The sequence below is a fragment of the Phascolarctos cinereus genome, unplaced genomic scaffold (genome assembly GCF_003287225.1).
Source record: "Phascolarctos cinereus isolate Bilbo 61053 unplaced genomic scaffold, phaCin_HiC Scaffold_5;HRSCAF=322, whole genome shotgun sequence".
NCBI lineage: Eukaryota > Metazoa > Chordata > Mammalia > Diprotodontia > Phascolarctidae > Phascolarctos > Phascolarctos cinereus.
In genome coordinates this window covers 303,832,882-303,851,913 of record NW_027555958.1, presented here as the reverse complement: position 1 = coordinate 303,851,913, position 19,032 = coordinate 303,832,882, and the positions used below count along the sequence as shown (strand labels likewise).

The 19,032-nt window shown below is 37.1% G+C and overlaps 1 protein-coding gene across 7 annotated transcripts in view; it reads left to right on the top strand.

Annotated features, from left to right (window-relative positions):
• Window positions 1-19,032, top strand: part of STAT5B (signal transducer and activator of transcription 5B) — a 77,266-nt gene that overhangs the window by 41,347 nt on the left and 16,887 nt on the right. For 4 of the 7 annotated variants that reach the window (XM_020972682.2, XM_020972681.2, XM_020972686.2 and 1 more), the window contains exons 2-4: window positions 15,349-15,489; window positions 18,262-18,418; window positions 18,815-18,904. In XM_020972682.2, the coding sequence (XP_020828341.1) occupies window positions 15,362-15,489; window positions 18,262-18,418; window positions 18,815-18,904 (375 nt within the window). In that variant the 5' untranslated portion in view covers window positions 15,349-15,361. The remainder of the gene's footprint in view (window positions 1-15,348; window positions 15,490-18,261; window positions 18,419-18,814; window positions 18,905-19,032) is intronic. The other 3 variants (XM_020972684.2, XM_020972685.2, XM_020972680.2) reach the window with 1 other exon arrangement.

Genomic DNA, 19,032 nt, shown 5'->3' with positions numbered 1-19,032 from the left:
AATGTACTGTGTACAAAGTAACAGCAATATTGTAAGATGATCAGCTGTGAATGACATAGCTATTCTTGCAATACAGTGATCCAAGACAACTCTGAAGTACTTATGGTGAAAAATGCTATCCATCCTCAGAAAAAGAACTGATGGTGTCTGAATACAGATTGAAGCATACTTTTTTTTAAAACTTTCATTATTTTTCTTGGTTTTTTTTTGTTTATGTTTTCTTTCACAACATGACTATTATGGATATGTTTTGTGTGACTACATGTGTATAACCCATATAGAATTGCTTGCCTTCTTAGTGGGGGGAGGGGAGAAGGAAGGGGTAGAATTTGGAATTCAAAGTTTTAAATACAAATGTTAAAAATTGTTTTTATGTGTAACTGGAGGAAAATAAAATGCTAGATAAAAAAGAACTGATAAAGAAGCATCATTAGTTCAAACTCTGCTAATTCAGAACTTTCAATTTTTCAAACTGTGCTGAACTAAAAATTTATCTTTATCTTGGAAGAAAGTTATACTAAATAAAATTAAGTGTAAATAATATTTGAGCCCAAAATAATTTTAAAGGATTTAAATACAGTAATGAAACACAAAGGAATGACAAAAAAGTCAATCTTAGCTGTAATCTCCACTTGAAGCCACATCATTAGTTTGTTACTATTTATTTGAAATCTTTCAACTAATTGTGAATGTAATTAATTTATTCCTTTGTAATATGAACCATTCAGTAGAAGTACATTTGTTTTTTAAAATTGTGTAATTCAGAATTTTCGCTTGCGTCCCTCTCCTTTTCTAACATAATCTGTAGTATAAAGGCCATAGATTGGTTGTTTATTCCTTTTTCAATCATGTCTGACTCTTCATGGCCCCATTTAGGGTCTTTTTTTGGCAAAGATACTGGGGTGGTTCGCCATTTCTTTCTTCACCTCATTTTACAGATGAAGGAACTGAGGCAAACAGGGTTAAGTGACTTGCCCTGTGTCATACAGCTATGAAGTATCTAGTAAGGCCAGATCTGAACTCAGGAAGAGGAGTGTTTCTGACTCCAGGCTGGGCACTTTATCCACTGCGCCACCTAGCTGCTCCTATAGGTTGATAGCACACTCTAAATGCCATGATTTGAACAGAAACATAATTTTTCTGTCTTTTTAATATTGGGTTGTTTGTGTATTTCAGGATAGTTGGCTTCTGTGATATAGAAGTACCGATTGCCCATAATTATCTAGTTAGTGTCTGTCTTTGGGCCCTGACTTAGTACAGCCTTCAAAGCAGATTTTGCTCAGCCAAAACGTAATACAGTAGTTCTCAGTGGCAAAGGGAAAATTCGTGGAAACATGTGACCCTCCTTGTTAATCAGTTATGTCTATTTTTGTTTTTACTACAGAGTTTGGGGGGGGAGATTAACCTTCATCTAAGTAGCTCCAGAAAATTATAGCAGATGTAATAGCTGAAGAAACTTTTTGTCAGAATAATAACAGAAAGAAAAAAACAACCAGCACAAACTTTGTGTATGAGCCACTTTCTAAGATGGTTTAATCTTGAATGACAGTATAAAATGGGTACAGATATAAATGTCCACTTGAAATTTTGAAGCTAACAAAAGATTCTGAGAAAGTTTCAGGCTTCCAGAAAATGGTATAAGACTATGTGGAAGCCTGAAATTATATTTAGCTCTTTTTCCCATAATGCAGATGCTCATTATTTGTGAGCTACTGCAAATGTTTTCAGCTCATTGCAAGATGATATTGATGTAGCTTTTTCAGAAATGGGTTGTTCATTTGCTTGCTGCATTTAGGTACCTAAAGCAGAATATGTATTCATACTTCAGGACATAGTGATATGAAGAGTCTGGCTCATGTTGTCAGCATCCTGTTAGTAGCAGCAAAAAGCCTAATAAATCCGGATGCTGATACACTCCCAGGGACACTTTTACAATGAAAAATAGATCTCTGTACTCTCATTAATTCTGAAGTGCTTTATAATTTACCAAAACATCTTATGTCTAAGTGGAATTTTTTAAAAAGTAATTAAACACTAGTGATAGAGACTTGATTTTTATGTTGTGCGTGTGATCTTCCCTTTTTTATTTCTTAAAGTAGAGTGGTACACATTTGTAATTATGCTCTTTATATGTGCATATACGTATATGCCTGTTGCCTCCCTTTAGAATGTAAGCTCTGTGAGAGTAACAGTTGGGTCCTTCTTTTTGTTTTTATCCCCAATGTCTAGCATGATGCTGGCATATATGGTGCTTTATATATTCTTGTTGATTTATTGTGACCTACAGATTTTGAGTGATTGGTTTCCCAGAATGTAATTACCTCAGTATTACCTCTGAATTTTTTTCCTTGTTCTTTTGTTTATGAGCCAACACTTAAATTCTTCTTCCTACTCTTATTTTTCATTTAATAGTCTAATATCTTCTAATGTATTGCCTTTTTGACAGCTTATATTCTGGTATTTTTAGAAATATTGTTACAAAAGAAAAGTGGCTCTAGTATTTATCCATTTGTTGATTTGATACATTTAACCTAACATTTTAAGTACTATTAGGCCAATTTTCATACAGATAGTAAATTCATCTTTTATTACTGTTGAATATTTTTATGTCATTCAAAGTCCTCTCTACTAGGTAACTAGAACCAATTGTTACTTTCCTCAGTAAGACAATTAAAAATATCCTCTGCCTTCTGCTCTTGAACAAAAACTAAGCTAATGTCTCTAATAGTCATGACTCCATGTTTCTTCACTGGATTTTTTCAAATTTGAACCAGTAGTACAACTTCTTTCTCATCTGTGAACTGTCTACCAAATAATCCTTAACATATACTCCTATGACTGGTCATCTTCTCAACTTTAATTTTGTCACTATATTTATTAGTGAAGTTTGCTTTTTAAAAAATTTCTTATTTTTGCTTTTTGGTGAGGCAGTCAGGATTAATGACTTCCCCAGGGTCACACAGCTAGTTAAGTGTCAAGTGTCTGAGGTCAGATTTGAACTCAAATCCTCCTGACTCCAAGGCAAGAGCTCTATCCACCGTGCCACATAGCTGCCATTATTTTAAATTTTTTTGATAAATCACCTAAGATTGAAATTTTTAAAAATTTAGAGTTGATTCTCTTTACCTAGTTGTCAGATAGATTTGTCTTTGTAAAAAATAGAAAAACTGACATCGATTTTTTTCACTTCCTGATTGCATATGACTCCTGAATGAAAGGCTCCTGTGGTATCCTTCTGGACAAGAGGGAGAAATATGGGCATGTTAGCTTCCAAAATTTGTAGCTGGTTGAATGATTTTATCCAAAGAGTATATCTTTAACTAAATTCAATTCAACAAGCCTTTTTTTTTTGATACCTAGTATGTGCCAGGCAGTATGCTAAACACTAGAGTCAAAAACATAACCTTCAACACAGAAGAAAGTCTGTAATGACAAGCAGCAGGGCTCTATCATGGGCAACATTTTTATCAAGAACTTGGTTGAAGACATGAAAGGCATGTTGGTCCAGTTTGATATGAACTTGGGCATAGTAATAATAGTTCATACTTATGGGTCACTTCATTTTAAAAATCTTTCCTCTCAATGACCCTAGTCAACTGTAGGTGGAACAGTGGATAGAACACCAGGCCAGAAGTCAGGAGGACCTGAGTTCAAATGTAGCCTTAGATACTTACTAGCAATGTGACCCTGGGCAAGTCACTTAACCCTGTTTGCTTCAGTTTCCTCATCTGTAAAATGAGCTGGAGAAGGAAATGGCAAACCACTCCAGTATCTTTTCCAAGAAAATCACAAAGGAGTCACAGAGTTGCATGTGACTGAAATGATTCAACAGCAATGACCCTATAAGGTAGATTGTGAAAATGATACTCTCCGCATTTTACAGATGAGAAAATTGAGGTTCAGAGGGCTATAGTCAGCCATACAACTAGTAGGTGATAAAGCTAATATTTGAACCCAAGTCTTCTGACTCCAAATTTCTTTCTACTACCTCATACTGCCATTAAGGGCACAAAAAAAGGGTATCAAAAAACTAAAGCAGTCTCAGGATTCATGCATAAATGCACAGTATCTAGAACAAGGGCAATAGTAATCCCACTAGTCAAACTTTATTTGGTTGTAATATTGTGTTATTCAGTTCATTTCTAGGTACATTTTAAAATTGAAATGGACAAACTGGAATTCTTCCAGAGGACAGCGAATGGCTGGCATATGAGAGGTGCTTGATAAATACTTATTGATTGATTGACTTGAAACCATGTTACGTGAATAACGTTAAAGGAACTGGTAATATTTAGCTTATAGAAGACTTAGTAGGGATGTGATTATTTTTATAATAATCATAGACCTGGAAGGTAACTTAAACATTTACTGTAACCTCTTATTTTACATAGGAAGTAACTGAGACACAAAATTAATGATTTACCCAGGGTCACATAGCTAGTTAATAGTAGTGCCAAGACTAGAATCCCAGGTCTTCTGACTTTCAGTTCAATGAGTTTTCTACTCTGCAGTAGTGATTTGAAGGTAAGTTGCACTTTTTCTACCTTTGATTCCCTTTGCTCTAATAAGTTAGCTTTTTCCTTATATTGCTGGGGCCTAGGTCTCTACACAATTTTCCATAGCTCTGTTCCTTATCTCAGAACAAACATCTTTCCTTCCCCCACTCTTCTTGCTCCTCTTTGTGGACTGTCTTGATTGCTTGTATTTGTATCCCCTGGCCTACCATGGTATCTGGGATGTAGTAAATGATTATTAAATGCTTTCTCTACACATCTATCTGTTCTTTATAGTTCCAAAGGATAAAATTAAATCTTTTGGCCAAAATTTACTAAAAGTAAGATTTTTGATTACTTTCTAATAATTACAGTGACCCCTAAAATGATATGTAGCACCTTGTTGAGGTCATCAGTTTCTACCACTGGAAGTATTCAAATAGAGATTGTTAGGGATAGTAAAATCCTCTCCAGTAGCAGGAGATTTTAATCTCAATCTCTCTCTCTCTTTCTTTCTTTGTCTCTCTCTCTTTTTCTCAGTTTTAGACAAATTAACAAAAAAATAAAAGGAAAAATACAGAATTTAAAGCCATCTATAGTCATATGAAAAAATGCTCTAAATCACTGTTGATTAAAGAAATGCAAATCAAAACAACTCTGAGGTACCGCATCACACCTATCAGATTGGCCAACATGACAAAACAGGAAAATGATAAATGTTGGAGAAGATGTGGGAAAATTGGAACACTCATGCATTGTTGGTGGAGTTGTGAAATGATCCAACCATTTTGGAGAACAATTTGGAACTATTCCCAAAGGGCTATAAAAATGTGCACTACTAGCATTGTATCCCAAAGAGATCATAAAAATTGGACAAGAACGCCATGTACAAAAATATTTATAGCAGCTCTCTCTGTAGTGATAAAGAATTGGAAATTGAGGGGATGCCCGTCAATTGGGGAATGGCTGAACAAGTTGTGGTATATGAATGTAATGGAATACTATTGTGCTATAAGAAATGATGAGGGGGCAGATAGGTGGCGCAGTGGATGGAGCACTGGCCCTGTGGATAGAGCACTGGCCCTGAAGTCAGGAGGACCTGAGTTCAAATCTGGCCTTAGACACTTGACACTTCCTAGCTGTGTGACCCTGGGCAAGTCACTTAATCCTAATTGCCTAGCCAAAAAGCAAAAAAAAAAAGTGATGAGCAAATGGACTTAAGAAAAACCTGGAAAGACTTGTATTTACTGATGCTGAGTGAAGTGAGCAGAACCAGGAGAACATTGTACACAGTAACAGCCACATTGTGTGATGACTAACTTTGATAGACTCAGCCCTTCTCAGCAATCTCCAGAAATCTCATGATGGAAAATGCTATCCACATCCAGAGAAAGAACTATGGAGTTTGAATGCAGATTGAAGCATACTATTTGCTCTTTTTTCCTTCTGTTTTGTTCTGTTTTCTCTTTCTTGTGATTCCTCCTATTGGTTTTAATTCTTCCTTACAGCATGACTAATGTGAAAATTTTTAAAAATACAGAATTTAATAAACTACTGGAGGAACTAGAGCTAAAAGACTTAAGGAATCTTCTAAATGGGATTGCCAGAGAATATACATATTTTTCAACACCACTAGAACTTTTGCAAAAACAGACCATGCATTAGGACACAGAGATACTTCAAACAAATAAAAAAGGTAGAAACAGTAAATATACCCTTTATAGACTATAAAGCAATAAAAATAAAAATCAGTTCAGAGAACACAATCAAAAGATACCCAAATGGAGACTTAGCAATGAAATCCTAAATAATGTAGAAGTCAAAGACCAAATCATAGAAACAATAATTATGTGAAAGAAAATGTTACTGATAAAATAACGTACTAAAATTTCTGAGATGCAAATTCTGTCTCCAAAAATGTACATGAAATGTACACATTTGTTTGCATGTGGTCACCCCCATTAGGATGTAAGCTCTTTCAGATTAGAGACTGTCATTTTACTTTCTTTGTATCCCCATTGTTTAGCATAGTACCTGGCACATAGTAAACAACTAATTAATGCTTAATGACTGACTGACCACTGCAAGGGGTGGGTATTTAAACTATATGACTTCAAAGGCCCTTTCCAATTCTAAGATTCCTATTTTCTGTGCCCAAAAAAAACCTCATTTGAACAAATGTATTGGTTTAGAAGGTTCAGTGTTATGGTAAGGTCTTGTTTTGCCATTTTGAAAGCTTATGCAGTATCCTAGAAGGTGGGATATTTCAGCTTCATTTACAGTTGAGAAGACAGAGGTTTATAGTACTGTACAGACCCACCTCTGGTTTCTCTTCTGGGACCACCTAGAGAAATCTTTTTGCTAATAAAATGGATTTTTTAAAGTGAGATTGCATTCTTTTCAAAGATCTGTTTAGGGTACATCAAAATCAAATTGAAGGGTATGAGGAGAGAAAGAAAGCAAGGACTGTTTGTGTGGCATGGATCTATGATAAAGTTGGAAGTAGGGGGAAAGAATGATAATAGCTAACATTTACATAGCATGTGCCTATGTGCCAGGCACTGTGCTAACTAAGCACTTTACAATTATTATCCTCACAATCACCCTGGGAGGTAGGTGCTATCCATTTTACAGATAAGGAAACCAAGGCAAACAAAGGTTAAGTGACTTGCCCAGGGCCATAAAGCTAGTGAATATCTGAGGCTGGATTTTAAAGTCAGGACTTCCCGACTCCAGGCCAGAGGCTCTGTCCACTGTCCCATATGGCTGCCTCCGAGGAAGCTACAGCCAAGGCTGCATCTGTAAGCTTCTAAGCCTTTTGCAGAATTTCCCCTAAGATTTCTATTCCAGAAACTGACATGTTATTTATTCCTAGAACTTAGTTCTATCTCCGGTATTTGGGCTCAAGCACTTGGAGACATTTAAAATGTTTTAAGTTGAACGACTGATTTTGGTAGAAATAAATCCTTGAATACATTTTTAAAATCTTCTAAGCCGGGGCTGCTTTTCTTCTACCATGCCCTACCCTCCCATTTTAAACAACAGCAGTCATTTTTTTTTAAATTCCTATAAACTTTTATATTGTCTGTGGCGGTAGCTATTGATCATCACACTGACCACCAGGCTCTGTCAAAAACTTCAGAGAGGTTAATTCTAAGGGCTTAATAATACTGATAATTTTGTATGTTACTTGTTTGGATTGGGAGGGCCAATGCAGTCCAGACGTGAGATGTTATCAGTATTGGGAATCCTAGGTGTAGAAACTCTCTTCGAAATTGCAGATACACAATGTGGTTGTAACTTTATAGTCTTAGAAGGTGACATGTGATACTGAGGGAGCAAGTGATTTTCCCATGATCACATAGCTAGTATGTGTGAGAGAGCCTGAACTGGTCTTCCTGAATCCAAGGTCTGCCACCTACCCTTTATGTCACTCTGCCTTGCTGTGTATATCATGATTCCTTTAACATTTTAATTAACGAGTCCTTAGGGTCCCATTTGCTAGGGCCTTGTTATCTGTCTTATAGATGCCTTGAATTGTACCATGATATTGTACATCTGAAGAAATATTGCTGTCCTAAGTTGTTTAGAATTCTTAAGACTACTGAGAGTGCTACTTAAGGGAACTCGTACTGTTCTCCTTGGACTAAAAGTTCCATTTCCCAGTCTTATGCAGAAGCCACTGTGATGACTTACCAAAGATACAAACCACTTCCCTTGTTAGAACGTCATGCATTGAAGATGGGACTGCTTGTAAGTAAGCAGAAAAAAAAACTTGTATTTGAGACAAATATACAGTTGTTGCGTACACGGAGTGTCATGCTATGGTTCTGATGAATACTCTAGAGTAAAAGATTTGGATCCAGCTATTCAACTGCATTGGTATCATTGCTTCTGTGTAATCCTTGAATTGTCTTAATTATGCATATGAAGAGTTTTGAGTTCTAGCAGAGAAAAATAACATTTAGATTTGAGGCTTTGTCACTGCTGTTTAAAATGGACTTTCTTGTTGTGTAAGTGATTTTTTTTTGCCATATTATTTAGTCATTTCATTTAATTTTTAATAAAGTTATTTTTAAAAAATATTCTTATGGACTTGTGATCTCACTAATTTTGGAATTCCCTTCAGTGATAGATATTGTAGGCTCTTTCTGCCTGTCACTCTTCAGCGATTCTTGTCTATAGCCAATGCTAAGTTCACCACAGGGGACCAACTGAACACACTGGAGGCTTTCCTAACTTTCTCACTTATTCCTGACATTGTAATGTTGATTTTTTTATAATAGTTTATAAAAAAAAGTTTCAATATTGCAGTTTCATTCTGTGTTTCTGATTAGTAAGCAAAGTAATTTATGGCTAAAGCAAAACTTGTTTGGCAACATTAAAAGATCTGATGATTCAGAATAAAGTAGCTATTGCAGAAATTACTGTAAATATAAAGAAAAAAGGTGATATGTGCAGAAGGTGCATAACAGCTAATAAAATAACCAGACATACATGATTAAAAGCTACATAACTTTGGCTGTTTTGGTTTATATTAGCAGCATAACAATGATGCACAAAGCAACTACTTGCTCTCATGTATAAGTCATTAAATATATTAATACAGTGATATAAGTATGAATTTATAAATTTTTATTTGTTTTTAGTTTTCAACATTCACTTCCATAAGATTTTGAGTTCCACATTTTCTCCCTATCTCTCCCCTTCCCCCACCCCAACACAGCGTGTAATTTGATATAGGCTCTACATATACATTCACATTGAACCTATTTTCACCTTAGTTACGCTATAAAAAAAGAATTAGAACCAATGAGAGAAATCACGAGAAAGAAGAAACAGACAAAAAAAAAAGAAAAAAGAGAGAGAGCAAATAATGTGCTTTGATCTGCATTCACACTCCATAGTTCTTTTTCTGGATTTGGACAGCATTTTTCATCATGAGTCCTTTGGAGTTGCCTTGGATCCTTGCATTGCTAAGAAGAGATGAGTCAGCCAGTTAGTCCTCTTACATTGTGGCTGTTACCGTGTACAACGGTCTCCTGGTTCTGCTCACTTCACTCAGCATCAGTTCATATAAGTCTTTCCAGGTTTTTCTGAAATCATCCCGCTCATCATTTCTTATAATGCAATAATATTCCATTACATTCATATACTGCAACTTGTTCAGCTATTACCCAACTGATGGGCATCCCCTCAATTTCTAATTCTTTGCTATCACAGAAAGAACTGCTATGAATATCTTTGTACATGTGACTCCTTTTCCCATTTTTATGACCTCTTTGGGATATAGACCTAGAAGTGGTATTACTGGATTATAAGTATGAATTTAAGAGTATTTTAGATACTATTTTATCTAAGATGTCTTGGATTAGAACTATTGTAAGAGAATAATGAACCTTGACTTAGAAATCATACGTTCCTCCACTTGATAAAATTAAGAACTAAGATAAGACATTCATGCGTTTTAGTAGAATTATTACAAAGCATAATCCTAGACACTTACCATGGCTCCAGATGATTCTGTCCCAAATATTAGGACCATAAATTTAGAACTGGAAAAGAATGGCCATCCAGTCCATTTTATGGATGAGGAAACTGAGGTCAAGACTGGGTAGTAAATAGCTTGCTCAAGGTCGCACATGAGTAAGTGTCAGAAACAGGGTTTGAACCAGGTTGTCTGTATCCAGAGCCAATGCTCTTTCCACTATACCAGAATGCCTTTCAGATGTAATTTATTATCATACACTTGACTCATAGGACCTGTATTGATACAATAAGTTTTTTAATACTGTTTTGCATCATTTTTCAGTCCCATTTTGGGTTTTCTTGGCAAAGATTCTGGAATGGTTTGCCATTGCTTTCTCCAGCTCATTTTACAGATGAGGGAACTGAGGCAAACAGGGTTAAATGACTTGCCTAGGGTCACACAGCTAATAAGTGTCTGAAGTCAGATTTGAACTCAGGAAGATGAGTCGTTCTGATTCCAGGCTGGGCAGTCCATCCATTGTGCCACCTAGTTGCAGCCACAATAGATTAACATAGGTTTATTTGAGTTAGAAAAATGTAATAATGAATGAAACAGATCATATTTTGTTTAAATAGTAACACCAATTTAATTGGGAGCTGTTGAGTGGAAAAACAAATGATGGGTGCATTATAGAAATTACTTTGGCAGGGGTGTGAAGGACAAAAGAAGTGGGAAGAGACTGGACTTCCATAGATGATATCCAGGAGTTTGTTATGGTAATCCAGGCAAGAGGTGATAAGAGCCTGGGATAGTTAAACAGAAGACTAAGAGAACAGTACCTTTGAGGAGGAAAAAGGTAGTTGTCTAAAGAGAATCGTTGTAAATATACAGGGAATTCACCAACAACTTAGATTTTTGAGACATGCTGAACTAGGGTAGTTAAATGGAGTACAATTATAAAAGCATGGTCTACTGCAATAAGCAGAGTGTCCAGATTGCTAAATCTCAGAAAGTGTTAAGGCTGGCCAGGAAAATTAAGGATATTTTTAAAAGTCTTTTAAAGCTATATGGGAAAAGAGGAGGTACAAAGAAAAGATGGGACCATTGCTTATGCTAGATGGGACAATGATAACTCAACATAAAGAAAAGTAGGGCCACTCAGCTTGTATTTTGATTGGCTTTGTTTTGTCTTGGTTTCCTGTCAAGGAGGTTGTCTAAAGACCAAAAAGGGCAAAATAAAAATAGCTAATAGAGGAATCGATTCCCCTGCCAGATAAGATGGGTAGTAAGAGAGCCCCTAGATACCTTGATGAATTCAAGCCAGCTGACCCAAAGGCACTACTCTAACCCTGGGTGCTGAAAGAACTAGCAGTGATATTTGAAAGATTGTTAAAAACTAGGAATACTACCATTTTGAAGAGGGGTAAATGTGTCAATTTTTCTTCTTTTAAAAATTTTAAATAAGATTTTATTTCCCCCCAATTATGTGTAAAGACATTTTTAATATTCATTTTCAAAAATTGAGTTCCAAATTTTCTCCCTCTCTTTCTTTCTCACATCAGTTTTCAAAGAAAGACAGAGAATAGAACTTCCAAACTATACCCCCAATTAATTTGACTTCAATTTCTGGGAAAATTCTGGAATATATTATTAAGAAGATAGTGATTAGCTAGAAAAGGAAGTAATGATCATAAAGAGGCAGCATGGCTTCATCCAGAACAAGTCGTACCAAACTACTTTATTTCCTTTTTTGATGGGGTTACTAAACTGGTAGATCAGGAAGATGTTGTAGATATAGTTTACCTAGTTTTTAACAACGCATTTGATAAACTGTCATACTATTATTGTAGAGTAGATGGAGAAGTGTGGGCAAAATGATAGTACAATTAAGTGTACTCTCGTATACGTAGATAATACAATCTAAACCTGGCCCAGAGAGTAGTCATTAATGGTTTAATGTCAACATAGAAAGGGATTTCCATTGGATTTCCCCAAGATTCTATGCTTTGCCCTACTGTTTTTTGTTGGGGAAAGGCAGTTGAGGTTAAGTGACTTGCACAGGGTCATTGTGTCTGATGCTGGATTTGAACTCAGTCCTCCTGACTGCAGAGCCTGTGCTCTATCCACTGTGCCACCTACCCACCCATTTTGCCCTACTCTCTTTAATCTTTTTATTAATGATTTGGATATGTGGAATACTTATCAAATTTGTAGATAATAAATCTGTGAGGAATACTTAATATACTGGATGACAGAATCAGGATTTTTAAAAAATGTCACAGGCTAAATAGAAAAATTGACCAAATCAAATATAACATTTAGTAGGGATAAATGCAAAGTCTCATACTTGTATTCAGAAACATTCCCAAGCACAAAATGGTGAGTTATGGCTAGACAGCAGTTCATCTGAAAAAAGATTTGAGAATTTTAGGGGACTGCAAAGTGAATATAAGCCAGCAGTTTAATATGGTATCCGTGAAAGCTAATGCAACCTTGAGCTGCATTGAGAGCCGTGGTATCCAGAAAGAAGGAGATGATCATCCTGCTATTCTCTGCCCTTGTCAGTCTCTTTGGGAGTGTTGTGGTTCATGTCTAGGTGCCACATTTTAGGAACTTTGATAAGCTGTAGATTATCTAGACAAGGGCAACCAGGATAGTGATGGGGTTCAGTTTCATTTTGTAAGAGATCAGTCGGGGGCAGCAAGATGGTGCAGCGGATGGAGCACCGGCTCTGAAGTCAGGAGGACCTGAGTTCAAATCTGGCCTCAGACCAAACACTTGACACTAGTTGTGTGACCATGGGGAAGTCACTTAACCCCAGTTGTCTAAAAATTTTAAAAAAACTTTAAAAAAGATCAATGGAAGGGATTTGGGCTTTTAGCCTAGAAAATTAGGGGAAAAAAAACATAGGAAACATATGATAGCTGTTTTAAAGTTTTTGAAGAGCTGTCATTTGGAAGAGAGGTTAGCTTGGGCCTAGAGGGCAAAACTAAGAATAGAATATGGTAGTCACAAAGAAGGCTTGAGGTAAGGGAAAATGTACGAACAATGAAAGCTATCCAAAAGTGGGCTGCCCCTGGAGATAGAGGGTTTTCCTTCACTTGAGATCTCTAAGCAAAGACTGGAAAACACTTGGATTGGATGCGTTGTAGAGGGCATCCTATTTCAGGTATGGTTTGACGTGATGGCCTCTGACATCCCTTCCACCTCTGAAGTTATGTGATCTTCCATCATTTCCCAAATCCAAGATGTATGTTCTCTTGATCCAAAACCATGACGTTCATTAAAGTGTTTTCCTGATATGTGATTGAATAATAAACTGGGTTAAGTGCATTCCTTCTGGAGTATTCCCTCTCTGATTTCTTTCTTTCTTATACTAGCTAAAATACTGATTGCACTTGTTCCATAGGTGATTTTACTGTGGTCTCAATCAAAAAGCACCAAATAAAGTATGCTGCTCAAATGTTGCTCTGCAACATGGCACAACCTCAAAATAGATGCTGGCTGGCATCCACCCTACTTCTCACTGTTGGCTGACTGGCCTGCCCCATAAATAGCTCCCTGTTATGTGATCGGATAACTACAACTTTAGAAAAGTAAAGTTTGTTTCCTGACACATGGGTGTACTATCTGTAGCATTTAAAAAATCTATAGCAAATACTCCAGATCTTAGCTATAGCAGATCACTTTCCTTAGAGTCCCTGCTGTAGGGCTGCCTGAGGTTTTTTGACTTTTTGATAACTAAATCCCCTTGGATGGGCTCTAAAACAAATAGACCTGCCATATATAAAATTCCATTCTATAGTAAGTGGGGGTATAGTGAGATTCCATTTGAGCTTTTGTACAGGAAAGTGATTTCGTGCTTTGCTCTCTGAGATCTGGACTGATCCAATTTATGATGATGATTGGGATGTAGACTTTCTGGTGATGTTGAGATGGAGGCTGTGACAACCTAGGCAAACAAAGGGCTGATCCTGATTTTTTTGGTAAAGTAGCACATTTTCTAAAATTGAGGAAGTCTTTTTTTAAAAATTACATTTTGAGGCAGCTAGGATAGCTAGTGGATAGAGCACCAGCCCTGGAGTCAGGAGGACCTGAGTTCAAGTCTGTCCTCAGACACTTGACACTAGCTGTGTAACCCTGGGCAAGTCACTTAACCTCGATTGCCTCACCCCCTCAAAAAATATTTTTTCCCAATTACACATAAAAATAATTTTTAACATTCATTTTTTAAAATTTTGAGTTCCAAATTCTCTCTCCTTTCCCCTTCCCTCTCCCGGAGGTGGTAAGCAGTTTGATATAGGGTTATACATGTACAATCAGGCAAAACATATGAAATTGAAAACATCTTAAAGAATGATATTAATCTGCTTATTTTTGATCCATTATGTGTTTTCTCAATGTCCTCCCTGACTTTGATTGGAATGTGCTGATAATGAGCTTTTAAAGTGTGTAATGTAGCTGAGCATTGCTTCAGAAATGCCATGGCATTAGACTATGAAATTGAATCTTGGAGTCTTTTCCCCAAATGTACACTTTTAGAATGCAGAGTCCTATATGTTACTGTACTGTGAAGGTTAGCAAGCTATATAATATTTTGTTAGACACCAGACATCAGACATGGTCACCCTTCCTTTTCGTGAGTTTGCTTTAAAGTAATTCTGTATTATATTCACTAAAATCAAAGGATCCCAAACCCCTACCACTGTTTATTATTTCCCTTTATGATGTTGAATTGTCATTTTATTTTGTCAGCATTGGGAGGAGCAGAAAGAGTAGCTATTAAATAGTGACTATTAAGGCAGCTAGGTGGCGCAGTGGATAGAGCTCTGGCCTTGGAGTCGGGATGACCTGAGATCAAATTTGACCTCAGATACTTGACGCTTAGTAGCTGTGTTACCCCGGGCAAGTCAGTTAACCCCAATTGCCTCACCAAAGTAAAAGTTAAAAAAAAATAGTGACTATTAAAGATTGTTCTGTGCTCTATGCCAAGGGTGAGGCCTTTTGACTTAATCCAGGTGTTACAGGGCAAATCCTTTTATTAAGAGGATTTGTTCTGTGAAGTTGGTATTCAGTCAGAGGGCTACATTTGAGGACCTAGAAGGCCACAGGTGGCCTCAAGGCCCCAGGTTCTCCACCCTGCTCTCTACTGATACTTTTGTTCTGGGGATTTCCTAGACGTTAGCTGCATCAACCTTGTCAGACAGCTACTTATGACCACTCTAAGTGACATTAGTGTCAAATTATGATAAAATCCAACATAATGTTGAAATCTTTCAGACATGATCACTATCACTAGGAGGGGTTATAACCATGATTGCTTTACAGCTTCTCTTACATTAATGGTTTTTAAAAACAGTAACAAAATGTGGTTGGTTTATTTAGCAGGTTGTGAACAATGGCTATGTGGATCCAAGCCCAACAGCTCCAGGGAGATGCCCTCCACCAGATGCAAGCCTTGTACGGCCAGCACTTCCCCATCGAGGTGCGGCATTACTTATCCCAGTGGATTGAGAGCCAAGCGTGGTATGTAGTCTGGTTTTACTTATATTTTAATAACTTAGGGTACTTGGTGGGACTCTAGAAATGTTGATCTTTGCTTAAGAAGAATGTTGGAAAATTAATTTAGGCTTTAAAATTCTGTCTTTATGCAGAGAATGGCTGGAAGTGGGAGGGGAGGAGTAGGAGTCTTTGGGAATTTTTCTTCAGGGTATCAGCTAAAAAAATTAGAAAATTATTTTTGTTGTTGAGTCTTTCCAGTCTTGATCTGACTCTCCGTGAGCCCACTTGGGGTTTTCTTGGCAAAGGTAACAGAGTGGTCTACCTCCAGTTCGGTTTATAGATGAGGAACTGAGGCAAACAGGGTTAAGTGACTTGCCCAGGGTCACACAGCTAGTAAGTACCTGAGGTGGCATTTGAACTCAGGTCCTCCTGTCTCTAGGGCCAGTGTTCTATGCATTGCACCACCTAGCTGCCTGTTAGACCATTGTGAGTGAATATCCACCATCAAGTTATATTGTGAGCTGCCAAAGGGTACAAAACATTGTATGAGTGCTTGAGTCAGCATTAAAAAAAAAAAGTGTGGCTTTTTTCCTAATGAGATGGATAAAACTGACAAACTTGTATCCAACAAAAATTGCCACAAAATGTAACCTGCCCTCTCCTATATGATGTCTTTGTCAAACAAAAACCTTGGCTATCAGAGTGTCACTTTCTATCAGCCCTAAAATTAGGTATTTCAGGCTTAAAACAGTAGTGAATTGAAGCGTTCTTAGAGATTTTAAAATACAATTCATCCTGGTTGCCATGTTAGTGTAGGTGCCTCAGGCCTCTCCTGTTTGACAGGCCTAGGGAAGAACCATACTTAGTTGCATTTCAGTGATTGTGCCACTGAATGGATAGAAGTGACATGTTAGCAGATTTCCATTTAGAAGAGTGACATTGGACAACTCCAAAAAGGCTAAGAGTTTTCTGTGCAGCTTTAAAATGCCATAGGCATGAAATCAGCTGTGAGTTCATAAAATCTAAGCATGTCAAATGTACTTTGCTTACTGTCTCTCCTGATTTTTTCACTTAGATGCTTTTTTAGGGACAGGATGTTACATTTTTTTTATGGGAGGTTAATGGGAAAAGGCAGAGAAATAATAGCAAGTTGCTGTTCAAATTTTAAAGCTCCACTAAACAGTTTTACCATATAATCTCTGTATTAAATGACTATTAAAGAATTGTTTTAGGTTCATAATACAGCTTTACGTCTTAAGGTTGTGTGAGTGATTATATCAGTATAAGAACTTTAATGAGAAAAATCTTGTCCTTCAGGTCTAAACAGGACAAGTAAAACTGTTCACATCACTAAAATGAGTCAATAACTCAGTTCTGAATTGAGGAAAATTAGATTTCTCCAAATTTTACTCAAAGTTTAAAACAAAACAAAACATCTGGAGAGTACAGGGAGCCTCCAGCAAGGAGATTCTGCCAAAGTCAGCATTCTTGATACCTTCTGTTCACTTTTATTTAATGAATCTAATGCACCTTTTTAAAGTTTGCTTTTCCTTCCTCTTTTTCCCCCAGTGTTGGTTTTGCTATATTATTTGTTAGAGTAAACAACCGAATCTTTGAATACTTCTGTTTATGCCTACATTTGAAAACAGATGCATTGGCTTCAGGGGATGGGCAGTGAAATATAGTAGTACTGGGTCACTTGTTTGGATCCAGCCCAGGTCAGTTGTGACTGAGAGTTATTTCAATCTGACAGCTGTTTGGTTCCTTCTGTGAATGGAGTTAGCCGTTTTAGTACTGTCTAGAAGCAATTGTTCAGAGTTACCAAAATAAACAAACAAAATCCAATTCTAAGATCCTACGCTTTCCATTTTTTAAAGTAGCTCATTCATTCATTCAGTGTTCACCTACTATGTGCCAGACACTGGGAATGCAAAGATCAAAAAAAGGAGTTTCGGCTGTGAAATAACTTACATTCTCTTTTTGGAGATAACATGGTGTACACATTTAAGTAAATAGACAAAATAATTTCTAGGAAGGAGGGAATCAGGAGTAGGCCTCCTGTAGGAGGTGGTATTTGAACTGAACCTCATTCTCCATTACTGGAGTATTAACACTGCCCTGGTCTATAATTTGTGGTATTAGTGGCTACCTTTCACAAACATTGTGGGTTATCTTCTTCCTAAATGGTTTGTTTCCAATATTTAATGATAACAATACAGAGAAGTTGACCTACTGTGTTTGTGTTGCTGTTCCTTCCCTGTCTACATGTCTCATCCCTGATTCTGTCAGAGAAATAAATCACTGTGAGGGGAGGGATGTGCAAGATTGCCTTCAGGCAGTACTTTTCTAGACTCTGGGAAAGTGGTACATTCAGTTGGGGGTATTGCTGTATTTAGTCAAAACTGAGAGGACCACATACCTGTCAAAGTTCCAGAACTCTTATTGTCCATAAAGTACATGGAAATGCTCCTTCTCCCTTTGTTTCCAGGAGCTAGCAAAAGCACCCCAGAGCAGACCTGTGGGAGAAAGGACAAGGGACAGTGCTTTGTAAAAGAAAAGAAAAGGAAAGAAACTAGACTATACAGTACAGCCAAGGTAATCAGCAAATGAGGATTAGATGAATATAGGCATCCAGTTGATTTACATGGAGCAGGCTTCTGAAAATTTCCTGATTGGGCACAAAGAGGCAGTTCATTTATTTATTTTTAAAGATATTTTGCTGTGAGTTGAGGTTTTAAAATGCACATGTAGAGTGCATGTGTATATACACATATGTGTAATTTTTTTTTCCCCCAGGGACTCAATAGATCTTGATAATCCACAGGAGAACATTAAAGCTACTCAGCTCCTGGAGGGTCTGATCCAGGAGCTACAGAAGAAGGCTGAGCACCAAGTGGGGGAAGATGGGTTTTTACTGAAGATCAAGCTAGGGCATTATGCCACTCAGCTGCAGGTGGGTGTGAAATCTGGGTGCAGTTACTCCTTCCTCCCAAGGAAATCTGCTACTTCTTTTAGAGCTCTCATCCCAAAGGGAAATTACATTTGCTTCTTTATCCCATTGTTTCTTTGTGTCATGTCTAAGAGGTACCAATTGTAAATGGGCTCTAGATTTGTTGATGTAGGATATATGTTTTTGTAATTTACTCTGTACCCTGATCAGGACATATATTTGCTTATTAATGTAGTTGCATGGTTAAAAATGCCTCCATTATGAGTTCTTTTTAGAACACAAGATCAGAGGTGTGAGGGTGCTTTTCACTAATAAATAAAAACTTACATTTCTCAGAGGATAAATAGGTCCCTATAGCTTAGACAGGCCTACTTGATATTTGATGTTTGTTTCCTTCAGAATACTTATGACCGCTGCCCCATGGAGTTGGTCCGATGCATCCGGCACATATTATACAATGAACAGAGGCTGGTCCGAGAAGCTACCAACGTGAGTGTCTTAGAGAGCCCAACAGCATCCTCTCTCGTCAGACTCTCTCTGTGTCACTGTGTGACTCTCTTGAGTGAATTTCTCCTATGCACAGAAGACTGTCCCAAGGACTACTGAGGGGATACCAA